Below are 18,408 nucleotides of genomic sequence, written 5' to 3'. Positions count from 1 at the left end.
TCATTCATTTAGTGAGCAACATGTTTTGGATTATGAATTTTTGATGTTTATATGTGTTTTTAAAACCGCTAAAAATCAACGGTCCTCAATACTTTGTATTGTAAAGTTTTAAATGCATTGTTAGTTGTCAAGTTTTCACGTTTCGAATAACATGCTTACATGTTGTAAAGTCTCGTAAAGCATATTTCTTACTAAATAAATTATAAAGAACAAATAGATGAGATGCTCAAGCATTAGAGAAGGGGAGTCATTCAATTATTGTTGGTTGTAGATTTTGGATCTTCCCTTTTATACATAAAAAATATATTTTTTAACTATATGAGTTCTTCTCAGCTGAGACAAGTAGAACACCTTGTTTTCGGGCCCGACTTATTTAAACTAAATGATATGCTCGAAGTTCGGCTTGCCAGCTATACAAACCGATCATGAATGAACTTGTAACAAGCCAAACCGAACCGCGTCATGAGCTGCTCAGTTTGTTTACCGTGCAGTCTTCTCAAGGCATTCCTACTTCCACAAAGCCATGGAGAAGATAATCACCAAATTGTTTGAAGGAGAGACGTATATATAATATATACACATGAGCGAGTGGTAGCTGTTGAATCCATAGCTGCCTGCACCAAACTCAATCACTCAACATTTTTTTGCATAAAAATATGCAAAAACAGCAAAAAAAAAGGCTTTAGCCACGCTTCAAAACAATGCTAAAGCCCATTTTTATAAATATCGGATGCATCCCTATGAGGCTTTAGCAGCATTTTGAAGCGCTGCTAAAGCCTTATTTCTGCATTTTAAAGGGCTTTGCATATTTTTTGGCCGGTTTTGCAAGCTAATCATCCATCAAGCAGGTGGCCGTTTAAGCAGCTATGGGTTAAACAACTACCACTTTATATATATATATATATATATATATATATATATATATATATATATATATATATATATATATATATATATATATATAGTTAGTGAGGAGTAGGTGATTAATGAAATATGCTTAATGGGTTTTTCAGGTTTTTTTTTTATTTTTAAATTCTAATTGTTGGGTTTTATAAGTTTTGAAAAATCAACAGTCCAAAAATCTTTATAAATTTTTTTAAGCTCCAAATAACATTCTTTTCATCGGTAACACATGATCCAGGTGCGGGTTCCTCATAAATCGACCACGACCAACACATTTATAGGGTCAAAACTGAAAAAAAAATACGAAAAGAACAGAAAAACTCATTAAGCACGTATCATTAAGCATCTACCCAATTATATATATAGACGTGCAATTGTTTAACAATCACGCCAACCATGCATGCACCTTTAGTCTTTAGGGCATGCAAGGAGAGCCAAGAAAGAAAGAAAAAAACTCTCACATCTCCTTCACAAGGCCAAAGGAGTGGGCCCCACACACAAGAAACCCTACAACCCCACCTCAGTGATTAAAAACAGAGAAAGCAACAAGCGTCCCATGCGACGCAAGGAGGTGGAGGGGGTCCCTCCACACTGACTCCTAACCTTTTGCTTTTAGTCCCCTAGACCGTTTGCCCTTGTTGATATTACTCCAATACCCCACCTTGCCCTACGGCCCCAAAATTTTGTAACATAATGAATCAAGTGTGCTCCACCGTTCCTCCCCATATTAAAAAACAAGACAAAGAGGCAACCACCCCTTCTTTTATTGATGTCTTTAGTTTTCTCTCTCTGTCATTTGGGTGTTCCTGGACTCACTCTGTCTGGCTTATCCGTACCCATTCTGAGCCAATGCTGAAAGGATTACCTTCTTAGAGCCCTTACTCTGCATTCCCCATGATAAGCCCGAGCTCCCAATCCTGCACTCCCTATGGATTCCCAAGGCTTCGGTTGATTAGGGTTTAGAGAGAGAAACAGAGAATAGAGAGAAGGGGAGGTGGGTGTTCGATTTGGCGATTTGGGGTCTTTCGTTTAGCGATTTCGTCTCGTGGGTGTTGGGTTTCTCGCGGGGATTCTACCGTTTGGGGGGTGGGAGTGGAGAATGTACCAGGCGATTCACCACTCGCTGGAGAAGGGAGTTGGGCGCGAGGACTTGCAGGGGCAGCTATCGGGCACCAATCTTCCCGTCGACGCCTGTTTGGTGCTCACCACGGATCCGAAGCCGCGGCTGCGATGGACCGCAGAGCTGCACGAGCGGTTCATCGATGCGGTGACGCAGCTCGGCGGGCCCGATAGTTAGTTTGATCCCCATTTCTTCTACCTTTCTTGATTTCGGAAACTCGCATTTTTCGTCCTTTTCTCTTTTCTTGATTTCTCTGCAATTGTATCTTGCGGCAGTGTCTATATTTGTAGTCTTATTGTAGTTGGAAATATGTATTATGTTCCATGGAACGCAGCTTTCTAAGAATGATATTGTTACTCGTTATGAGATTCTCAGGGAGATGCCTGAGAATTTTTTATGCTATTTTTTCTCTCTGTTTGCATTATTTTTTGTTAATCCTTGTTTACGGTTTCTGTAGTTTGTGGCAGCTTATGATTTTTCCTGATGACACATTCTCATTGAAAGCAGACCTGATTATGGTCCTCACTGAAGAAACTATTTCCATAGTTTTCAATTTTCTTTTATTATATTGAGTGTTAGGAACTATTTCCCTCTTATTTAAAGGAAAAGCTTTAGGTACTTCAAGAGTTCGTTGACATTGAGGGAGAGCTTGAGTGATATATCTTTTTTCACCAATTATTTTTCGTCTCACCATGTTGTAATACGTAGATGGTGGTTGTGAAATGCTGTTCTGACTTCTGTTGCTCTATATGACTGCGGGAATTGTTTTGTGCAAAGGTTTTTTATGTTATGTTACTGTTAATCTATTCTCTTTGGTTGTGCAAATGGTCTATTTTTAAGGCTAATAGCTTATGTATATTCCTACTGAGACAAGATAAGGCTCCTTTTCTGGCCTCCAGTTTAGTTTACTGCCTAATGTTCCTTTAGCTGAATTTACATGAGATTGATTCGTTGATTTTATTGCCCTTTTTACCATGATAATTATTAAATGCACTATATGATATATTTTGCTTCCATTAATCCTGTTGTTGCTATTATTACCATTATCGCTAGTGAATGCTGCACATGCAAATTCATGTCAGAGAGAAGAATATAATGATCACTATAGTTCCTCAAAATCCTTGTGGGTTTTTCTCTTTCAATTTTTGACACCAGGCTAAGTAGCTAACTCTTTGTCAAATTCAAATCTGAGACAACCGGCCCTTGCTAAGACAGAGCCACTTTACTCTCCGGCTATAGCTTCCTGGGCAGCTAGCATTGTCATTTAACTATAATTGTATAAGAATTTACAAATTTAATTTTAAAAATTAATAAACTATAAACATAGTGATGAAAAAACACTCGACAATTGGTGCATATTTTATTGAACTATTTGTTTTTAAGAATTAAGTAATGTTAATTAAGTAGATGGTAAACAATGATTATTTACCAGAAGATTTTTTATGAAATTCATGTATGCATCTATTATTGGTTCAGTGATGCATCCTTGCCTATGAATGGTTATGCGATCATTAAATCCCCATTTCTTGCTTCAGAAAACTTCCATATCAAACACACATGTGCTAAGACCCGAGGGGTTAGCGTAGTTGGAATGGGACTTGGCTGTCATAAGGTCTGTATGGGTTCGATTCCCACGGGCTGTCATAAGCTGAAGCTGGTGGCTCCCTGGGGTCGAAGGGTATGCTCAGATTTACACCTCTATGGGGTGGTTTCCTTAATCCACATGACAAAAAAAGCACATATGCTAGTTGTTTTAGCATAATCTTTTTGTTGTTATTTTCCTATTATAGTCTGTACATCTAGTGGATCAGTTGTCGACATCCCATATCTGTGAGGTAAATTCAATATATGTGTTTAACTAGCTACCCATGTATTTTTTTCTGAAGTTAGTGGAAATATAGGGCACGCTTGGAAGCAAGAAAAACTCTCATAGGAAAATAAAATTTTTCCTATGAGAAGTTTTGATATGATAACTTTTCTAAATGGAAAGTTTCAACTTGTTTGTGTAGCATGAGAAAAACATAGTGGGAAAATGTAAAAAATGAGAGAGGGAGAGAGGGTCAATCAGCCCCCTCTCATAGATAGATAGAGAGTCGATCAGCCCCCCTCAGAGAGAGAGGTGGTTCAATTAGATAGAGTGAGAGGTGGTCGACCACGCCAGAGAGAGAGAGAGAGTGAGAGAGAGAGAGAGAGAGAGAGAGAGAGAGAGAGAGAGAGAGAGAGATTTGAAAATGGTGGCGGGCAGGAGGAAGGTGAAGATGGAGGAAGCTCTTCTTATGGAAGCCTCTTGGAATGAGGTGTGTTGTAGGTGAACGGCTGCCCTAATGCAAAAAAGAAATTTTCCTATCAAAAATCAAACTTTCAGAAACTTTCCTTCAAAAAATTTTCTCTTGTTTGAAATGGTTGGAAAAGTTGCCATTTTTTCTTTCCTACTTGCATTTTTTCTACCATTTTCTCGCCTCCAAACGTACCCATAGTGCCATCCCTATTGTTTCATGTGAAATTCCCTTTTTTTTAATTTATCTTTTAGAGTTTCTTTTGACATTCCCCATTCATGGATATAACCATGCATTGTGTAGAGCCATTTACTCAAGTTAAAAATGTTCTTGGGTTACAAAACTTATTGTGGCATATTTTGTCAAATAACCATATTGTCATACTATGTCTCATATACTGGATTACATTATTAGCATGATTAACCTGCCACTTAAAATCTCAAAATAAAAATTCTTATATTTGCTAAGTAGGCCTAATAGAACTGTGCGTCTTCAAATTTTAAAAGCATCACATGGATTTCCTGTTATACACCTTATTGATTTTATTTTATGCTCTAATCCAATAAAACATCATCTATCCATGCAATTCCACAGAAAACTGTTAGGAAGTAGCCTGTATCACAAGGATCCAATTGTTATATATATATACATATATATATATATATTTGTGAATGTAATTTGTTTTACCCTTCAAGGGTATTTTGGTCTTTTTGACCCTTGTAATAGGATCTGCCCGTTAGGGACAGAACTGTCTGCTCATATTTTTATTTTCCTTAGTTTTCTATTTTCTGTTTTTGTAATGTCTTGTATAAGCATTGTCAAGGGCATTAACAGCTAGAAATCTGGCTGTTGGTATCCCCCAACAGCTAGAATGTGTTTATAAATATGGGTCATTACCCCCTTGTAAGTTATGCATTTTGCATTTTGTATGCATGTGTTTATGAATAAAGGATATATTTTTATGTTTGAGTATTTTTTAATAGCCCGTAAGTGGCTTTTGTGTTTATACCTCTTCGAGGATTTACTTTGTGCCTCTTGTATGAGGTGTGAGGATGCATCTTGATTTCATTACATGGTATTAGAATCATTGCAATTGTGCTCTTGGTGAAGCTTGTTCGTGTGGATGTGAGATCGTGGATCGTGGACTCGTGATGCCCAAAAGAACTTCGCTTTCATTTTTTTCTTCTCCCTCTATCTCTCTATATTTCTCTATTTTTCTTCTTGTATCCATGGAGGATAAACGAGAAGTGATTGTCACCCTGCCCATAAGACTCAATGACACGAACTATGTGATGCTGGCATCCATAGTAAAACATAAGATTTGGGAAAAGGGTCTATGGGGCTTGGTAGACGGATCCGAGAAAGAACCAAAACTTGTTCTTTCCAAAAATGAGAATGGCAAGGAAGTTGCACTTCAAGGAGAAGAAATGAACAAAGTTGTTGCCGACTATGAAAAGAGATGGAAGGAGTGAAAGATGGGTCATTCCAAAATTATAGATTGACTCATTAATAGTGTTGATCTAAAGAAATGTTTTACTTTAGCAAAATTTGAATTTGCTAGTGATGCTTGGAAATATCTCCAAGATATGTACTCCCTAAGAGATATTGCTCATGTATGTAACCTTTAAAAGAAAGTAAGGACTATGACCTAAGGAGACATGTGCATAAGAGAATATTACAATGCTCTTTCTCTCCTTTGGGATGAATTAGCTTTCCTTGAGCCTAAGTGACATTGTTCACTTGACGTAGAGCTCCATGAAGAGCAAGTCAAAGCAGAACATTTCTACCATTTTGTAAATAGGCTTAGACTCGAATTTGAAGGGACCGAATCGGCTCTCCTTCATAGAGGAGGTATTCCTACCAAAGTTGAAACTTTAGAAGAACTAACTATGGAAGAAAATGGATTAAAGAAACCCTCCTCTACCAAAGATGAAGAATAGGTGCTTGCTATGTCAAGACTTGAAAATCATATAAAAACTTACAAACTTTTTCACTTTGGAAGGAGCTCAAATGACTATGGAAGAAACTTGAATGACTATGAATACAAGAAAAGTGGTAAGATAATATGCCACTTTTGCAATGAGCCGACTCACATCAAGCCATTTTGCCCAAAGAAAAGAATAGAAGATCAAAGAGAAGAAAAGAAAGTGGCCTCTATGGGATCATCAAATGAGAAGGGTGGTATAGATGAAGGTTCCAAAAATGTCTCAGTTGCTCAACTCATGGAAATTCTTCAACCATTATTTAAAGGTTAATCTTCCTCTCTCTCTCCGGTGCGGCCGTCTAAACATGCATGGACCTCGGTAATAACTCTTGAATTCTTTATTTGGGTGCCTCTTTCCATATGACTCCTAATGAGTTCATACCATCCAAATGTCTCATTAACCCCAATGATTCTTATGTTTCAACATCTTTGAAAATCAAAAGTTTTGGTACTTTAAAAAACTCTTCTAAAATTAATCAAAAATTTTATGTCCCAAATATTAGAGTAATACTCAAACTTAACTTAAATCTCTTATCCGTTTATCAAATTACTGACCATAGATGTGTAATGAAATGGTGGTCTTCCACGAAAGCACAAAAGCTTATAATAGGTATCTATTGGAGAGACTTCAAGCACAACCCACAAAAGAGTATAAATGGAAGAACACAAGATAAAATAATAAACTTTATTTCATATGAAAATGCTTAAGAAGCATTGATTACAAAGGAGAGGGGATCACCCCTATTTATACAAGAAGAGAGAAGGGGGAAAAAAGCTTTTAGTCGTTGGATCTAGTCCAACGACTCTATTTATAGCCATTGGACTAAGTCCAACGACTAGATCCAATGTGATCTTGACTAGATAGAAAGTCTAGTTCAAAATGAACTAGATAAAAATAAAATAAAAATGAATAAAGAAAAAAATATAAAAAAGTATTATATTATTATATTATATATATATTGCATTTTTATATTTTTAACACTCTCCCTCAAACTTACGGTTTAATGAGCGAAAGTTTGTTTAAGAGGAAATGATATCTAGGAGCAGTGAGAGGTTTGGTGAAGAAGTCCGTTAATTGATATTCTGATGTAACATATGGTCGATCAATGGTTTCATCTAGATACTTCTCTCTAACATAGTGACAGTCCATTTCAATATGTTTGGTGTGTTTATGAAATGTTCGGTTGCTAGCAATATAGATCGCACTCTTGCTGTCACAGTACATGCATGAAGCTTGTGTCACTTCAACTCTTATATCAGCTAGTAGACATCTGAACCAAACTACTTCTATTGTTGTGGTGGCCATGACTCGGTATTCAGCTTCGGTGGACGAAAGACAGACTTTCTGTTGCTTTTTGCACCGCCACAAAATCAAGGATTCACCTAAGAAAACACAAAAACCAGTGGTTGAGTGTCTGTTATTGGGATCACCTCTACGGTCAGCATCAGTATAAGCAATTAAATCTAATGAAGAAGAAGCAGACAAGAAGAGGCCTCGTGAAAGGAAAGATTTTTTGTATCTAACATTACGCAAAACTGCTCCTATGTGAATAGAAATGGAAGGGTGTTGAAACTGGCTAGTCGTGTATACAATGTGTGCTATATCAGGTCTAGTAATAGAAAGATATGAAAGTGCTCCAATAAGTTGTCTATAAGGAATGAGATCATCAAGAGGTTCTCCATCATCGATTCTCATTTTGATGTTGACAACTTTGGGAGTATCCATTTTCTTATCATTTGTAATTTCAGACCTAAAAACAATATCAAAAGTAAATTTAGATTGAGATAATAAATACCCAAGAGGGGAATAAACAACTTCTATTCCTAAGAAATATCGTAATAAACCTAAATCAGTCGTTTCAAAATGAGTTTTAAGAAGCTTTTTAATGTTTTCAACTCCCTGTTTGTCGCCTCTGGTGATGATCATGTCATTCACATAGAGAAGGAGAATAATAATCCCTGCATCAGAAATCTTAATAAATAAAGCAGTGTCAGTCAAACAAGATCGAAATCCAATATCAAGTATAACATGACTAAACCTGTCATACCAGGTTTTTTATGCCTGTTTAAGACCGTAAAGAGCCTTTTCTAAACAAAGAGCTTTACCCTTAGTGATACTAATATCAGGTGGTGCTTTCATATAAACTTTTTCAACTATATTTTCATTGACAAAAACATTTTTGACATCCATTTGAAATATAAGTCATTTTCTAATAGAGGCTAAGGCTATTAGTGTCTTGACAGTGGTCATTTGGGCAACTGAAGCAAAAGTTTCTTCGTAGTGGATGCCATATTCTTGGGTATACCCCTTGGCGACTAATCTAGCTTTATACCTTTCAAGAGTTTCATCACTCTTGGTTTTAACTTTGTAAACCCACCGACAACCTATAGGTTTATTGCCTAGAGAAATATCTTGAATAGTCCAAGTGTTAGCCTTTTCTAATGCTTCCAATTCTGCTTTCTTGGCTTCTACCCATTATGTATGGTTTTTAGCTTGCGTATAGGATGACGGTTCTACATATGACTTTATTAATGCAGTAAATGTCGTATATGTGGGTGAAAAGGATTCGTAGGACACAATTTTTCTAGGAGGTTTAAAAATTCTGGATGACCTTCTGGTTTGTATTTCAGAGTATTTTTTTCATGCACATGAAAGATTGGATTCTCTACGTTTTTAATATTGTAAACTGATGGCCCTATGAGTTTGCTCTTCATTATCAATATTATGTTCAAAATTAATAGGACCTTGATCATCATCTAAATCATATTCATGGTCACATTCATTAGATTTGTCTAAATTGTATTTATGGTCGCATTCATCAGATTTTGAAGTCAAATCTATCAAAAAAGAATATTCGGTTACTTAGTCTTTTTAAATTCAAAGAAACTTTCTTTTTCCAAAAAGGATACATTTCTTGATATGTACAATTTTTTATTTTTAAAATAAAAACACCTATAGCCTTTTTTATTATCTGCATAATCTAAGAAGGCACGCGGGGAGAGTTTAGAATTCTTGTTGGTAAAAACAAAACATTTGCATCTAAAGACTTTTAATCTAGAGTAATCATGAGATAATTTAACAAGTTTCTCAATTGGAGTTATATTTTTTCAAAGAAGAATATGGCATTCGATTAATGAGATAGGTAGCAGTTAAGCCCACTTTACTATATGGTACGGAATACGGAATGTTGGGCTGCCAAGAGACATCATATTCAAAAAATGAGTGTAACTAAGATGCGTATGCTTAGATGGATGTGTGGAAATACAATAAAAGATAAGATTCGAAACGAGGAGATACGTAAGAAGGTAGGTGTTGCATCCATTGAAAATAAGATGAGAGAGAATCGTTTACGATGGTTTGGACATATTCGGCGAAGGCCTAATGATGCTCTAGTTAGAAGGATGAAGAAATGAGAAAATATATTAGTTAAAAGAGGTCAGGGTAGGCCTAAGAAGACTTGGATGGAGATGATAGGAAAGGATATGAATGCTTTGAACCTCACCGAGGACATGGCATTGGATAGAAATGATTGGAGGAGAAGGATTCATCTGGAAGACCCAGAATGATTTTCTTTTTTGGTTCATATCGCCGACCCCATTTGTTTTGGGATGAAGGCGTAGTTGTTGTTGTTGTTTGAAAATGTGAAAAAACCTCAGATTTATACTTAAGTAAATCCAAATATGCCTAGAGAAGTCAACAACAAACAACAACAACTACGCCTTCATCCCAAAACAATTGGGGTCGGCGATATGAACCAAAAAAGAAAATCATTTTGGGTCTTCCACATGAATCCTTCTCCTCCAATCATTTCTATCCAATGCCATGTCCTCAGTGAGGTTCAAAGCATTCATATCATTTCCTATCACCTCCATCCATGTCTTCCTAGGCCTACCCCGACCTCTTTTAACTAATATATTTTCCCATTTCTCCATCCTTCTAACTGGAGCATCATTAGGCCTTCGCCGAATATGTCCAAACCACCGTAAACGATTCTCTCTCATCTTATTTTCAATGGGTGCAACGCCTACTTTCTTACGTATCTCCTCGTTTCGAATCTTATCTTTTATTGTATTTCCACACATCCATCTCAGCATACGCATCTCAGCTACACTCATTTTTTGAATATGATGTCTCTTGGCAGCCCAACATTCTGTACCATATAGTAAAGCGGGCCTAATAGTCGTCCCTTCAACCGCAATGGCATTCTACGATCGCACAACACTCCAGTTGCACTTTTCCATTTCATCCACCCAACCTTTATCCTATGATTTACATCTTCATCAATTTCTCCATACTTTTGAATGATAGATCCCAAATATTTGAAACAATCATCCACCGGTATTTCTTGCTCACCAAGCTTCACTACACTCCCATCACTACTTTGTTGCTTACTAAATCGACATTCCATGTATTCTGTCTTACTCTTACTCAACTTAAAACCTCTTGCTTCCAATGTTTGTCTCCATAATTCTAACTTAGCATTAACCCCAGCTCTAGACTCATCAATCAAAACAATATCATCAGCAAACAACAATTATGAATATGCCTAGAGAAGTCATCGACAAAAATTACATATGCATATTCGCCTTTTGATATGACTGGTGTAGGACCCCAAACATCCGAATGTATTAACTCAAGTGGTCTAGATGAAACAAAAGTTCTATTATGAAATAATAATTTTTTCATTTTGCCAAAAATATAATCTGAACAAGTAAAACTTTTAGAATTATAAAATTTTCCTAAACTTGGAAAGTGTTGGATTTTAGATATATGAGGATGGCTTAGTCTTTTGTGCTATAGATCTAACTCTAGTTTCAGAACATTATAACATAATGTATTCTTGGGTAATTCCAAAAAATCCATATAATAGAGTCCTCCTTCTCTATGGCCTTCCCCAATCAGCTTTCTTGACTGGCGATCCTGTACCCAACAACCATGAGAAGAGAAGAAGATATTACACCCATAATAAGATATTTGAGAAACAAATAAAAGGTTTAGATTTAGTTTATAAATATATCTAACTTTTGGAATAAAGAATTTTTTGGATTTTTGAAGTTTTTCAAAATTGCCCATTCCTTTTATTTCAAGAGACGTACCATCAACTGTGAAAACTTTTGACACTTGAGTTATTGTTAAGACATTCAGACAAACTATTGATATTGGTTTTGGAATGTAACTTTTTTTGAAAAAGAAAATGGTTTTGGAAAAATTGAGTCTAAGCAAGCATTTGAATACTCATTTTTATTTGATCTAATGCATGAGCATGATAATGATATTATTGATGATTATGTGAATGAAAGTAATGTATTCATGATATGCATGAGTGTCAATGGTGACTCTCATAAAGGTGGTATGCCTATTGTTGAACCTCACAATGAACTACAAGTGTATTCTCGTCAAACACAAGGCCAACCACTATGTGCATTAGATTGGTATTCCCAAAGTCAAGACATAGATCAATCTAGTGTTAGGAGACCCACGAGAATATCTCAAGAACCCAGTAGGTTTGTATCCTATGAATCATTCGAACCCAACTATAGAGTGTGTTTTATGGCCATTCACTCCTATGTTGAACCATCTTCGTATAATGAGGTAAAAAATCATGAATTGATTGAGGCCATGAATAATGAATTAGAAGCTTTAGAAAAGGCTAAAACTTGTAAAATTCAATCCTTACCTATAGGAAAGAAAACCATAGGGCGTAAATGGGTGTTTAAAATTTAAAAAAGTGATAGAACACTAGAATAATACAAAGTTAGATTAGTAGGTAAAGAGTTTAATCAAGAATATGCGATAAACTATGAGAAAACTTTTGCCCCGGTAGCTAGGATGACCACAGTCAGAATTCTTTTACCATATAATCTATTAAAAAATGACCTATATTTAAATTGATGTTAAAAATGTTTTTCTAAATGAAACCTTTCATGAAGAAGTCTATATGGAACCTCCTCTCGGGTTAGGTTTGGCACATGAAAAAAAAAATTGTTTGCGAAAGACTTTGTATGGTCCAAAACATGCTCCTAAGGCTTGGTATAAATGTTTTAACAATGTGATGGTTCAACTAGGATTTAGATCTTGTTATATTGATACTGCTTTGTTTGTTAAGTCTTTTGATGCAAGTATAATTATCTTACTCATCTACATGAACGATATAATTATCACAAGAGGTGATAAATAGGGAGTTAGTCATATCAAAGATGTTCTAAAAAAGAACTTTGATATAAAAATCTTGGTTTTCTTCGATATTTTGCTGGAATAGAAGTTGCTTATTCACCTGAAGGTTTTTTTTGTCTCAGACTAAGTATGCCGCCGAGATAGTTGAAATGTCAAGTCTTACTGATGAAAAGAGAGTCGACATACCAGAGGTCATTAATGCAAAAATAAAGAAAAATGATGGAGAACCTTTGAAAGATTAAACTCCATATCACCAAATGGTTGACGTCTAACTTACCTTTCTATTACTCGTCCTGATATTGCTGGTGTGATTCATACTGCTAGTCAATTTCAACATTCTTCCACTATAGTATATATGAGTGTTGTAATGAGAATAATTAGATATGCTAAAAATACTATTAATCATGATTTATTTTTATCATCTTCATCTCCATTAGATGTTATTGCATATGATATGTAAATGATTGTTGCTCCCACTACAGTACATATTAATGTTGTAAGTATCGTATTGTATCGTACGATACAATACAATACATATCGTTACTTTTGGGTTTTGTGATTCAATACACACTCGTATCGTGATACGAGTGTGTATTGTACTCGTATCGGGTATATCGTACGATACACCCCTGTATCATGTTGTATCGTACGATACACCTTCTATGCACTTTGAAAAGGCCGAAAGTTACTTTTTTCATTTTAAGGTTTTAAATACCTTTTGAGAGTCAACTTCTTCATTTGTCTAGAGGCCATTAGAAGTCCATTTCCACCATTTTTTCACTCAAATAAGTGGGTTAAGGTAAAAAGTGCATTTCACCATTTTTCCACTTAAGAAAATGGGTTAAGGTAAAAAATCTTTATTATGAATAAAATTACAAAGCTACTCTTCAGAAAAAAATTGCTTTGGGGGTAGAAATCAGGCTTCACACTCCTCCAACAAAGATAACATAAGATGATCCGACGTGGTAATGGGGCACTCAAGTAATGAGTGGAAACTGATTGAAAATCTAGTCTAACTATTGCCATAAATTTTTTTTATGTAATATGGAATTACGAGTCTTGTGGCATGTTCTTAATTACAAGATATTTAATATTTTGCATTGTTCTTGTGAGATATTTGATGATGTCTTATGCAACTCATAGAGACATAAATGCTTCATATGTGATTTTATAGTTGTATTTTGTGCAATTCATCATTGTTTCATGGGATATGATTTTTTTTTAGAATTTTTGCTATTTTTTCTAATTTTTCTTGAATTTTTTTTATTAAAACTTCATGACATTTTACGTTATGATACGATCCAATCTTAATTTGGGCCCAATCGATATGGGTAACGATGCTATACTTACAACCTTGGTTAGAATACAAGTGTTTCTTATATATATATATATATATTTGTGAATGTAATTTGTTTTACCTTTCAGGGGCATTTTTGTCTTTTTGACCCTTGTAATAGGATCTGCCCATTTAGGGCAGAACTCTCTTCTCATATTTTTATTTTCCTTATTTTTCTGTTTTTGTGATGTCTTGTATAAGCATTGTCAAGGGCATTGTTATCCTTGACAATGTGACTGTTGGGGGGCTCTCAATGGCTAGAAATCTAGCTGTTGGGATCCCCCAACAGCTAGAGTATGTATATAAATATGGGGCATTGCCCCTTGTAAGTTATGCATTTTGTATGCGTGTGTTATGAATAAATGATATATTTTTTATGTTAGCGTTCTTGAGTAGCCCTTAAGTGGCTTTTGTGTTTAGACCTCTTTGATGATTTACTTTGTGTCTCTTGTATGAGGTGTGTGGAGGCATCTTGATTTCATTACACCAACTTTAGACCGTTTTGTGTCAATCCATCCATTCTTGAGCCACATACCAGATAGACAAAACCCCATATGCCTTTTCTGGAGTGACACCGACTGAATCCATAACCCACCCGCATCACACAGATTTATGTGAACGAACAGTGCTTTGAACTCAACCGTCACACCTCAGCAAAGCAGGTGAATTCAGAGTATCTTTAGGTGTAAAACAGTTGCCTATGCAGTTGTCTCAGATGCCAATGGGTTGTTGAGTTTGAGCTGTTAGGGTAGCATAAGCCTGTCCTCTTTTCTTCTGTTTCTTGTTTTATTCTTGAGTCTGCATAGCAACAAAATAATGTGGGCGTGTAAATAAACAGAATTTATTAACATGGTAATCTAGTTATGCTCTATAGAAAACTAAATTGTTAGCTTTTGTTTCTTGAAATGTCGATAATTTGTTTCAGTGCATACGCCGTTATTGGATTCACCAGTAAAGCTAATTGCCATTAACTCAAACTAAAATTAGTGTTCTGGCCATCTTGCTGCAAATGGTGGGGCTAATTGTTGTTAACATGCAGCAAATTTTGTTTTAGGTTAATTCATCAACCTACATTATGTCACCACCATTTTTCTGAAGCACTTATTCCTTGACTAATGAATTTCTAGTTCTTTGGGATGAGTATTGGCGGCCATGAAGGGAATGCTCTTCTCCCGTTACTTTATATCAGTGTTTGAAGTTTAAAATGAAGAAAATGACACGTATATATATATGTTGGATTTTTTGACAAAATAATGCTTGTTTAATTTCAATCCGTCTACTGAGTCAGTTTATAGGCTTATAGCTCAATTTATGCAATTCATTGTTTCTTGCTTTGGTTTGGTCAGGATTTCGTTTCTTACGGGTTTACTGTTTAATTGTGATTGCAGAAGCCACACCAAAAACCATCATGAGGACGATGGGAGTAAAGGGTCTTACTCTCTATCATTTGAAGAGTCATCTTCAGGTCCACTTCTTTATTCTGTTAAAATTCTTGTAAGCCTTGTTTTTTTTATGTTATTCCTTTGCTAGGAAATAGAAAGGCTAATTGTTGTGAGTGGTTCCGAGTGTCAAGTTGGTGGTCCTGCATATACAAATTGTGCTTTTGGTCAGACACACCACAATAGAAATTATAGAATTGATTAGAAATGTTTTAACGATTTTGCTTCTTCAATCTGCAGAAATACCGGTTGGGCAAGCAATCATGCAAAGAATTAGCTGACGGCTCAAAGGATGGTATCTCTCTCTCTCTCTGCTTGTATTTCTTGTAAGGCTGAGGTGTTTAGGGAGACATTGGGCTCGATCCCTGAAATTATCTTGATTGAATGCAGAAACCTTGGATAGGGTGGGGCTACAAGTCCCCATTCACACCACCTGCTTTTCTATTTTTCTCCTCCATAATCCCTGAAATTATGGACAAAGTCTCATTCTGCACTTCCAAGTCTCGCGGGGCTGCTTTGCTTTGCTTGCTCACTTCACTTCCTCCCCCTTCTGGTGAAGCTTTGTTGACTAGCTTCGCTAGCACTTGAAAAGCGAGCTCCCTCGAGCTTCCTTTGCCTACTCACTGTCAGCCCTGTTATCTTATTAGGTTATCCAACATTGGGTGCTTGCCTCCTTATGTGCATGAGTGTGCATTACCATGATTAATTTCCAAATAAAGAGGTGTATTTTATCCATAAGAATCTCAAGCAAATAGTTATTTCCATTGCTAGTGATAAGGGCGGAACAAATATTTATATTTGTTATAGCTCATTTTATCATTATTTTCAATCCAGCTTTTGTTTGTGTTCTAGCAATCCAGCCAATGTAGTTTTGGACCTTAGAACATTTGTGCGTGGTGTTCAGATCCAAGTCCAATGAAAAAAATCATGTGTTTTATTTGTTTTGATAGATCTTTTCTCTACCATATCTAGATGAATCTGTAACCCTATCCAAGTCACAGAATTCTAACTGGGATAGGGATCTAGATCTACTTCCAATTTGATTTTCCATGACCAAATACCATGCTGTTTTCAAGTCTATGAATTCACATCTTTAGACTGATTAAGACCTTTGGAAGACCCAGAGTTTGACCCTTAGACACCCTAATTCTTACCTGGTTTGCATGCTTTTAACGGTGCCCTGTTATTGCAGCTGCTGACCTTTCAGAAAGTCAAGGCACTTCATCATCGAGAATGATGTCACAAGAAGTGAATGAGTAAGATTTTGGAAACCATACATCAACCAATTTCGGTGAGCGCATCTTCTTGCATTCAGTTTCAACTATCTTCCTTTCTTGTGCAGTGGTTACCAGGTTACCGAGGCATTGCGAGTTCAGATGGAAGTGCAAAGAAGATTGCACGAGCAGCTGGAGGTTGGTCCTGGTCCTTTCACAGTCCTGCATTTAAGACTTCTGTTTCATGATTCATTTCTTCTTGCTTCTAAAAGTGTTTCTTGTGGCAAGCAGGTACAGAGGCATCTCCAGCTTCGGATTGAAGCTCAAGGAAAGTACCTCCAATCCATACTTGAGAAAGCCTGTAGAGTGCTTGCTGACCAGAACATGGGTTCAACTGGCCTAGAGACTGCAAGACAAGAACTTTCTGAACTGGCAATCAAGGTCACCAGTGATTGCCTTGGTGCTCCTTGTGATAACACAAACTTGGCCTCTCTATCAGAGATGTCAGCAGTCTGTCTGGACGAGAAATCTATCAACAGACAAACCCATATTACTGACTGCTCCGTTGACAGCTGCCTGACATCTAATGAGAGCTCTGCGAGAGGTCTGCAAGCTGGAGGAAAGAAAAGAACAAGGGTCATATACTGTGACAGTGATTCACTGGTCTGGGAGAGCGATGCTCGCCAAGATGTACAGTGGATGGCCAGCATCTGAACTCTTGATTTCAGTGATATTGGTTCAGTGGAAGTATTATTACCCTCTTGCACAAGGTATGGCCTTGTAACATCGGATATGCATATTTGTTGTTCCTTGTACTTGGATCCTGTCACTTGCAATAGAAGTGGGCTCACCTTGAATTTTTGCATCAACTGCCCTTTAGCATGTAATTATTCTCACTGTAAATTGGATATTGATCTTGTTGGTTAAAGGAAATCTTGGCGGTTTGGTTTTACAGTTTACTGAAACTATGAATTGTAGAACGGTTCTTTGCCTATTGACTGATGTAGATGCCATGGTACATGTTAGTAAATGCTTAGTGGAGTCGCACCAATGACTCATACTGGAACACATGCGCATACAGAACAAACATGGTGCGCACATGCATTGATGTGCTACATGCTTAACATGTACCGTTGTTTCACCACTGCTGGGGTCGTCCGCATGGCAAGTGGTGGTTGTGAGGGTGCTGAGATGAAGGGACCGGGTCAAACCCTGCTGGCGCACAGGTGTGTCTAGCTTTTAGAGGTGGGCCACGTAAGGCAGGGTGGTCGTGGGGCCTCACCCAGGGTTTTCCTTGCTTCAGTGAGGGTTTCTCGTCATAAAAAAACTGACATGTACTGTTGTTTCTTAAGCTTGCATACAATTTCAGGCTAATTGGCAAGCCCCATTGAATTATGCAATTGTACATTATCCTGCTTTGGACATCTGGAGATGGTATTCTTGGCTTCATGGATTCAACCTATGTTGTACATAACTGGAATACACGAGTTCCATGACCTATGTTGTAACTATGCAGGTGCCTTTGTTTCATATTTTGACATGAACTAAATACAGGAAAGATATAGCTTGCGAGGATGTGAAGCGCAGGAAATAAATAAGAGTGGCTTTAGGTGTCCAACTTGGAAAAATGTATTTTTTGAGGAATTCAATTTGGAAAAATGTATTTTTTGAAGATAACCCATGTTGAATGGACATTGGCTTCTTTTTTTCTTTATATGCTCTAGATAATCTGAAAGAAATGTAGGATCGGACTTGTGATTGTTTTTTTTTTAAGTCATTGCTGATGCATAAAAGGAAATGCTACCTGCACCAGCTTTTAAATAATTAAGGTAAACACCTAAAATTTCAAGAAATTGCTCAGATGAGCGCCTAAACCACATATTTTTTACCTAACGCTAATTGACTCTTAAACATGACACTAACGTTTCCTTCGAGCAAGATGGTTTGTTGGTTATCTAAGA

General features: G+C 36.6%; 1 protein-coding gene across 1 annotated transcript; it reads left to right on the top strand.

The window, feature by feature from the left end:
* The first annotated feature begins 1,576 nt into the window (after positions 1–1,576).
* Positions 1,577–17,399, top strand: LOC149811627 (protein PHR1-LIKE 3-like). The gene is made up of 6 exons (XM_089993671.1): positions 1,577–2,195; positions 15,183–15,259; positions 15,474–15,528; positions 16,426–16,489; positions 16,576–16,645; positions 16,739–17,399. Exons 1-6 carry the CDS (start codon positions 2,003–2,005, stop codon positions 17,159–17,161), a joined length of 882 nt encoding a protein of 293 aa, XP_089849797.1. The 5' UTR covers positions 1,577–2,002; the 3' UTR covers positions 17,162–17,399.
* Positions 17,400–18,408: the final 1,009 nt, after the last annotated feature.

This window comes from Nuphar pumila, chromosome 17, assembly GCF_984573655.1.
Source record: "Nuphar pumila chromosome 17, dmNupPumi1.hap1.1, whole genome shotgun sequence".
Taxonomy (NCBI): Eukaryota; Viridiplantae; Streptophyta; class Magnoliopsida; order Nymphaeales; family Nymphaeaceae; genus Nuphar; species Nuphar pumila.
This window is presented reverse-complemented; position numbering and strand designations above follow the sequence as displayed.